We start from the raw sequence: 8,664 nt of genomic DNA on the forward strand, positions 1-8,664 counted from the left end.
TAAAGCCATAACATAATTTTCTGGAATTTTCCAATCAACTTAGTGTATGTAAACTTCTGACCCACTGGAATTGTGATTTAAGTTAAATAATCTGTCTGTAAACAATTGTTGGAAAAATTACTTGTGTCATGCACAACGTAAATGTCCTAACCGACTTGCCGAAACTATAGTTTGTTAACAAGAAATTTGTGGAGTGGTTGAAAAACGAGTTTAATAGACTCCAACCTAAGTATATATAAACTTCCGACTTCAACTGTGAGTATATATAAAATATATATATATATATATAACGGGAGTCTTTATTTGAATGTGTAATAAATGTAATGCTTTAAGGCCTACCGTTGTATCGCTGGTTATTATGCCTGCTTGTGATCAAACGTGCTGCCTGTCCTATACTATTTTGTTAAAATACATTTTTAACATCACATTCATTGTGGAGTGCTGAAGAAGCATGTACAGCATTAAAATGTCGATTGGTTTTAAGATCAGCTCAAGTCAACAAAAAAACCCTGCTTTGCTTATTAAACTTTGCATGCTCTGGTTGTCAGTCCTGCAGTTTGTATTTTACTTTTTAAAGATGCTCTCTGCAAAATGACATTGCCATGGGCAGCACCAGACATATTGAGATGAGCGAGATGCAGCACTTTGCTGTCACACAGTACTACACATGTACACCTGTTCGATTTACACTGTGGTAACCAGGGAACCAAAACAGTGGAGTGCTTAATCGCTTTTAGTTGTTGCAGAAATTGACCCACTAGGCTAATGCACTGTGTCATGTACGGGTGTGGAATTTCAATCCATGTCCTCTAGGTGTCAGCCTTTCACAGACTAATCCTGGAGTAGAGAGACATGCACACTCGTAGTGAAAAGGGAGAACAAAATGGGCCACTAGAATCAATCATGTCTACAGTCTACTGCTTTCAAAACTATCCATCCTGAAGGTTAGGGGGTTTATGTGCAGTCAGTCAGTGCCATGGTCTCCTGACTGTGATTGGCGGGAGTGGGCGATGGGACAGACAGAGGTGGGGAGAGGGGGCTTGAAGGCGGGGCGTTACAATGTGGCGCTCGGTCAGACTGCTGAAGACGGACGCATGAGACTTGCGGATCACCGGAGAAAAGAAAAATAACGAGGTAAGAGCTACAAATTGATGCAAGTTGTTAAAATGAATATCCAAATATTAAATCATTGCAAAAACAGCATAAATGTATTTGTAATCATGTGCGCTTATTTTTATTAATTTTAATATTTAAATTCAAAGGTCAAGGGAGTAGTAGGTAGGCTACAGTTGTGGAGTTTTTAACCATTTGTCATGGTGGTGTGCGATATGAAATATGCATATACAGTATGTATCCATCATCAGTACTGGAAGTTATAGCCTACCTCTACAACTTTTATCAAATCACGCAATTCACGACATGGTTGGGTCTAATGGAATGTAGTTATTTGACAAGTATTTTAATCATTTAATTTGTTCAGAATGGTACTTTATTTGAAGATTGTTCTAAACTGACTTGAGGTTTGTTCAGAATGGTACTTTATTTGAAGATTGTTCTAAACTGACTTGAGGTTTGTTCAGAATGGTACTTTATTTGAAGATTGTTCTAAACTGACTTGAGGTTTGTTCAGAATGGTACTTTATTTGAAGATTGTTCTAAACTGGCTTGAGGTTTGTTCAGAATGGTACTTTATTTGAAGATTGTTCTAAACTGACTTGAGGTTGTTTATTGGTCGTCTGTTTATACTGGATGGGGCTATCTGCACTCCAGGGGTGGGGTTATTGCTGGAGGCCTTGACAATACAATGGAGAGGGGCTGGCCAACATAAATAAAACAGAGGAAAAGGAGAAAATGAATGGGGGATATTAAAGAGTATTAGAGGGAGAGGGGAGGGGATTAGAGCCAGGGAGAGAGATGGAGGGAAATTATATGCACGTTTTAACATTTTACATAGCACTTGAAAACAAACAAACTGTTTAGTAGGAATGAGAGGAAAGATAAGGAGAGACATGGCTCTCCCCTTTCATGGTGGCATTGTTCCCAAGTCCTTATGCTTTGGGGGAGGGGGTCGGGGAGGGCTGGGGAGGGGAGAAATGAAATGGGGATGAGGAGGGGGGTGTAATAGCTCCCAGATGTGTGCTGTGAAAACATATGGTTTCCAATAGCCACTGTGATGCACAAGAGGAATGTCTGAACACACAGACACACACAGACTTTGGTGACATATACCTTCATACATACATGTACACTCACACATTACATCCAATCATATGCACATGTATGCCACACACCTCATAATATGAAACATATGTGATGACACTCACACATACGGATGATCACACGATAAGTGCATAAAACCCACATAAGCTGGACTGTCTGATTGTGTGCAGTACAGCTAAGCAGAAGCAGAGGAGTATTTGCTTATTCTACAAGAAAAGTGCTCTCTTCTTGAGAGAGAGAGAGAGAGAGAGAGAGAGAGAGAGAGAGAGAGAGAGAGAGAGAGAGAGAGAAAGAGGTGAGGGGGAGTGGTTAAGGGAAATGACAGAGGGTGACAGAGGGAAAATGAGAGACGTGGAGAGAGGGATATAGAAGATGGTGGAGGGGCTCAGTGGTTATTTTCCTGGAATTTAGCCACTGGTCTGTCTGCTTTAGAGCGTTTCACAGTGGAACAGAGAAAAGGAGAAAAACAGAGGGATTGTTAAGAAAGACAGACGTGCCACATTCTTTCTGTCCAAGTTTTCCTTTTCCCCCGACTTTATGGGGCCAGGGCAGGGCAGAATGAAGGAGAGAGTGGAGGAGGTGGAGGGGAAGTGAGTCCAGGGAAAGGGAAGAGGTGAGGCTAGAATGCAAGACAGGAGAGATGGAAGGGAAAATACAAGAGGCTCATGGGTAAAGATTCTGAAAAGTGACATAGAAATACATCTATGACGTGTGAACACTATGTGACAGATATCTCTATATCACTTGGAATCAGTAACTCATTTGACAATGTATAAGGTCTCTCTTCCTCAGTGTCAGTCTACCTCCACACAGAAAACAACCATGAGAGTCCTCCTACTGCTCTCCATGCCAGGTGAGTCTAGCACACTGCACACTACATAATATACACAACATACACAACTCTACTGTAGTGTACACACAACAATAGACCAACCTAATACTCATTCTACACAATACTGTTTTTCACATTGTGCTAAGCACCACCACAAAACACTTGTCCAGCTCCTTTGCCTAAACATTTAGCTAACTTTGCCTCAACAGTCCTTCTGCTAGCCCAGCCCCCACTCTACCAAGAACCATTTCCTTTCCTGGGTGAGTTCATCCATGTCATTACTACACTATCTGTCCATGTGTACAAACACACAGTGACTCAGTACTGTCTCACCACATTTGGTCTTTTTCACGTCTTTTGTCTACCTGCCCTGAAGGTAAACCATGACAAATGTTCAATTTGACCAGGCAGGTGGAAACATGTCATGTCCTGTGTGTGGCATGGAGAGCAGTAGGAAGACTCATGTTTGCTCTCCATTTTAAATTACATTTTAAATGTAACCTTTATTTAATTAGGCAAGTCAGTTTAAGAACAAATTCTTATTTACATTGACGGCCCACACCGGCCCAACCCGGACGACGCTGGGCCATGGGTCCTGTGTGGAGGTAGACTGACAGTGAGGAGGAGAGAGAAAACCTTATACATTTCCATTTGGCTCATTCATCCCCCTCCTCTCCTCTGTAACTATTACCCAGGTTGTTGCTGTAAAGGAGAATGTGTTCTCAGTCAACTTACCTAGTAAAAATGAGGATAAAATAAGTAAAATACAAATAAATACACTGTATATACAAAAGTATTTGGAAACCCATTCAAATTAGTGGGTTCAGTGACACCTGTTGCTAACAGGTGTCCACATTTGAGCATACAGCCATGCAATCTCCATAGACAAACATTGGCAGTAGAATGGCCTTACTGAAGAGCTCAGTGACCTTCAACGTTGCAGCGTCATTGGATGCCACCTTACCAACAAGTCAGTTTGTAAAATTTCTGCCCGCTAGAGCTGCCCTGGTGAACTGTAAGTGCTGTTATTGTGTAGTGGAAACTTCTAGGAGCAACAATGGCTCAGTCCCAAAGTGGTAGGCCACACAAGATCACAGAACGGGGCCGACGACTGATGAAGTGTGTAGCTCATAAAAATTATCTGTCCTTGGTTGCAACACTCACTACCGAGTTACAAACTGCCTCTGGAAGCAACGCCAGCAACACTCACTACCGAGTTACAAAGTGCCTCTGGAAGCAACGCCAGCAACACTCACTACCGAGTTACAAACTGCCTCTGGCAGCAACGCCAGCACAAGAACAGTTCATCAGGAGCTTCATGAAATGGGTTTTCATGGCCAAGCAGCCGCACACAAGCCTAAGATCACTATGCGCAATGCTAAGCATCGACAGGAGTGGTGTAAAGCTCGCCGCCATTGGACTCTGAAGCAGTGGAATCGCGTTCTCTGGAGTGATGAATCACGCTTCACCATCTGGCATTCCGACGGATAAATCTGGGTTTTGTGGATGCCAGTAGAACGCTACCTGCCCCAATGCATAGTGCCAACTGTAAAATTTGGTGGAGAAGGAATAATGGTTCAGGCTAGGCCCCTTAGTTCCATTGAAGGGAAATCTTAACGCTACAGCATATATTGACATTGTAGACGATTCTGTGCTCCCAACTTTGTGTCAACAGTTTGGGGAAGGCTCTTTCATGTCTCAGCATGTCAATGCCCCCGTGCACAAAGCGAGGTCCATACAGAAATGGTTTGTCGAGATCGGTATGGAAGAACTTGACTGGCCTGCACAGAGCTCTGACCTCAACCACATTGAAAGCCTTTGGGATGAATTGGAACGCCGACTGCGAGCCAGCATCAGTGCCCGACCTCGCTAATGCTCTTGTAGCTAAATGGAGGCCCCACAGCAATGTTCCAACATCTAGTGGAAAGCCTTCCCAGAAGAGTGGAGGCTGTTATTGCATCCAAGGGTGGAAACTATATTAATGCCCATGATTTTGGAATGAGATGTTCGACAAGCAGGCCATGTAGTGTAAATGTAGGGTAAATAATGTCACTAGTCTTTTGTAAATACCACTTACTATTTCATCATTTGCTAACATCTTGAATATGAAGGAATGCATAAAGACAATCTCCTATACATTTCCTCTCAATTTTGAAAGCAGGTGGTCAAAATTCCCACTGTATTTGAGTAGATCTCTGTTAGTCATCTGTCATGAAGGTTTGCTTGCTTGTCTCTGTCTGTCCGTCCGTCCGTCCGTCCGTCTGTTTGTTGTAAGTTTTTGATGTTACCAGTCACTGTAACAAAAGCATGTCTCATACTGTACCGTTGTTCGTTTTGCTTCACAGAGGACTATGACCCTGATTATTTTCCTGGTAAGATACTTGTATGAGCTTATTACCTATATTACTCTGGTAGTATCATCAGTTGAGATAAAAACGTAGTTTTGATAAACTAATGTAGAAAGTTTATCTGCCCTTTGATGATGTACTGAAAACTCTCTCTCCCTGTCAGAGAATCCTGACACGGATGTCCAGCAGCAGGTCTTGTTACAAGGTCCTCGACCATTCCCTGAGCCAGAACGTCCTGGTCCATCTGGTACGTACCCACCTCTTATTATCTACTCTTCAACATGTATTATCTACAGTTCAACATCTACACCCACTGTCATGTTCTGTTGTCACATTAACAGAAGTATTCCATTTCAATGGGAGTTGAGTTTCTGTTTTGTTTTCCAGAGACAGAGACAGAGCCTACAGAACCTGGCCCCCTAGGTAAGAAACATAGGGAAAGAGAGAGGGGAAGGGAGGGCCCGTGTGTAAAGTGATTAATGAATGATTGGCTTTGTGTTGAAGTATTATTGCGATATCTATAGGGTTGTATGTATTTTCTTGCATGGCTCACTTGTTTTGTGTTGTGTAGATTGCCGAGAAGAGCAGTACCCCTGCACCAGACTCTACTCTATTCACAAGCCATGCAAACAGTGTCTGAATAGCCTCTGTTTCTACAGGTATGCTACTGCACCTTAGTTTTTATCATGAGGGTATTGACAGTTGATTTATATAGTGTTTAATATCACACTGTAACCCCGTTACTCTCTCCTCAGCCTGCGAAGGGTGTATGTGATCAACAAGGAGGTGTGTGTCAGGACCGTGTGTGCGCATGAAGAGCTGCTAAGAGGTGGTCAGCCTACACTTTTTCTGGTTTATGGTGCACAACCCACTGTCCCTAATAAAGAAAAGCACACACACACCCACACTCAGACGTGGACACGGACAGTACAGGAGCAAACCTGTAACCCTTCCCTCTCTCTTTCTCTGTAGCTGACATGTGCCGTGACCAGTTCTCTCGTTGTGGTGTAGCGGCGGTGAGTGGCCAGTGTGGGTCACTGGGGAGCAGCTGTGGGAAGAGCTGTGGAGGCTGTTGAGAACATGGACACATCAGAGAGAACTCCAGCCCAAATACTGCCACATCTCTTAGGGTCCACATCCCACCCCCTAACCCCTTCTCTTCCTCTGTCCCATCTCTTAGGGTCCACATCCCACCCCCTACACCCTTCTCTTCCTCTGTCCCATCTCTTAGGGTCCACATCCCACCCCCTACACCCTTCTCTTCCTCTGTCCCATCTCTTAGGGTCCACATCCCACCCCTACACCCTTCTCTTCCTCTGTCCCATCTCTTAGGGTCCACATCCCACCCCCTACACCCTTCTCTTCCTCTGTCCCATCTCTTAGGGTCCACATCCCACCCCTACACCCTTCTCTTCCTCTGTCCCATCTCTTAGGGTCCACATCCCACCTCCTACACCCTTCTCTTCCTCTGTCCCATCTCTTAGGGTCCACATCCCACCCCCTACACCCTTCTCTTCCTCTGTCCCATCTCTTAGGGTCCACATCCCACCCCCTACACCCTTCTCTTCCTCTGTCCCATCTCTTAGGGTCCACATCCCACCCCCTACACCCTTCTCTTCCTCTGTCCCATCTCTTTTCCTGTTTAATCTTCCACTGTATTCCACATAATCTTTGGTTCCAAAAAACTCCTATTTGTTTATTTTCTCTACTTCTCTAGTGACTTTCCCCATCATCCCTTTTTTCATCTCTCTTTCAGAATTATACATAATGCAAGGTGGGATCAGTAGAATGTGTGTATGTCTAAACATATTATTTCATATTCAACAGAACATTGATGACTGTATAACATAACATAACTGGTGCTATAAAATCACTAACATACTGGTGCTAAGGAATTGAAATCAGCACTCAAGAGATGCACAGAAAACAATCTTGATCTTGTTTTTTTTGCCTTACTGTATCCTATATTCTACATCATTGTGTGGTGTTTGTTGTTGTTTACTGTACCTTTGTTGAAATCAGTCATAGTAGTGAGGGAACAGCAAGAGTGGCAGCCACTGTGCACTGACCTCAACAACAGAGGCATTATCAGCACTCAATCATCATCCCACTGCCTCTGCACTTCCTGGGTGGCGAGCATCCACAATCAGACTTGAAGAGACGGATTCTGACCTGACGCCTGATCTCTCCTGAAAGTGTTTTTGCGTAACACGGTCGGCCACATGACTAGAGCTACGGTGGCTGGTGACCTTGCAGTGAGTGCATAGTTTCACATATCAGAGGCAAGAAGTGGCGGCTCATAAATTGTTACTGTACTACTGCTTTGTAAAACCCTTTCACTATAATGGAGGAGAAAATAAATGTTTTTTTTACTACAACTTCAGCTTGGAGTGATTTTATTGTGATGAGTTTGTTTGTTGGCACTACGGATCAATCTTCCCTGTTGAGCTGGTTGTCATGGACTCAAACAAACAGGCATTGTAGTCAAAGATCCTTGATAAACATTAATATCTTCCAGATACACAACTGTTCCCTCATTTTCAAATCCACATGATTGATGCATGTGCATTCAACCCTATACATAATCCTAATAGTTATCAATAATGCACTTCGATCTGTGCTATTTCTAGTTTGTTACAAGTATACTGAACAAAAATAAGATGCAACATGTAAAGTGTTGGTCCCACGAGCTGAAATAAAAGATCCAAGAAAATGTCCATACACACAAAAAGCTTATTTCTCTCAAATTGGGCACACATTTATTTACATCCCTGTTAGTGAGCATTTCCCCTTTGCCAAGATAATCCATCCACCTGATAGTTGTGGCATATCAAGGATCTGATTAAACAGCATGATCATTACACAGGTGCACCTTGTGCTGGGGACAATAAAAGGCCACTAAAATGTAGTTGTATCACACAACACAATGCCACAGATGTCTCAAGTTCTGAGGGAGTGTGCAATTGGCATGTTGACTGCAAAAACCAGAGCTGTTGCCAAATAATTAAATGTTAATTTCTCTACCATAATCTGCCTCCAACATTGTTTTAGAGAAATTTGGCAATACATCCAACTGGCCTCACAACTGCAGACCACGTGCAACCCAGGACCTCCACATCCAGCTTCTTCACCTGCGGGATCGTCTGAGGAGGGGGATGGGGGGTGCTGAGGATTATTTCTGTCTGTAATAAAGCTTTTTTTGTGGGGAAAACTCATTCTGATTGGCTGGGCTTGGTTCCCAAGTGGGTGGGCCTACGCCCTCCC

General features: G+C 43.4%; 1 protein-coding gene across 3 annotated transcripts; it reads left to right on the forward strand.

Annotated features, from left to right (window-relative positions):
• Positions 1-1,035: 1,035 nt before the first annotated feature.
• LOC124031330 (microfibrillar-associated protein 2-like) lies at positions 1,036-7,778 on the forward strand. Of its 3 annotated transcripts, XR_006838107.1 has the most exons (10): positions 1,036-1,134; positions 3,013-3,073; positions 3,262-3,312; positions 5,398-5,424; positions 5,564-5,647; positions 5,788-5,823; positions 5,972-6,059; positions 6,156-6,229; positions 6,373-6,530; positions 6,582-7,778. XR_006838107.1 is itself a non-coding variant. In XM_046342426.1 (9 exons), exons 2-9 carry the CDS (start codon positions 3,043-3,045, stop codon positions 6,474-6,476), a joined length of 495 nt encoding a protein of 164 aa, XP_046198382.1. In that variant the 5' UTR covers positions 1,036-1,134; positions 3,013-3,042; the 3' UTR covers positions 6,477-7,778. The 3 variants fall into 3 exon arrangements, 2 of the variants coding, with proteins under 2 accessions (XP_046198382.1, XP_046198383.1); XM_046342426.1 differs by having other exon boundaries at positions 6,373-7,778; XM_046342427.1 differs by having other exon boundaries at positions 1,053-1,134; positions 2,998-3,073; positions 6,373-7,778.
• The last annotated feature ends 886 nt before the right edge of the window (positions 7,779-8,664 follow it).

This window comes from Oncorhynchus gorbuscha, linkage group LG03, assembly GCF_021184085.1.
Source record: "Oncorhynchus gorbuscha isolate QuinsamMale2020 ecotype Even-year linkage group LG03, OgorEven_v1.0, whole genome shotgun sequence".
Lineage (NCBI taxonomy): Eukaryota > Metazoa > Chordata > Actinopteri > Salmoniformes > Salmonidae > Oncorhynchus > Oncorhynchus gorbuscha.

Excerpts from the sequence above, each read along its gene's own strand:
- LOC124031330 (XM_046342426.1), top strand. The coding sequence starts at position 3,043 with ATGAGAGTCCTCCTACTGCTCTCCATGCCAG. Across the intron at positions 5,425-5,563 it reads TGACCCTGATTATTTTCCTG|AGAATCCTGACACGGATGTC; the intron begins GTAAGATACTTG and ends TCTCCCTGTCAG. Across the intron at positions 6,230-6,372 it reads GCATGAAGAGCTGCTAAGAG|CTGACATGTGCCGTGACCAG; the intron begins GTGGTCAGCCTA and ends CTTTCTCTGTAG.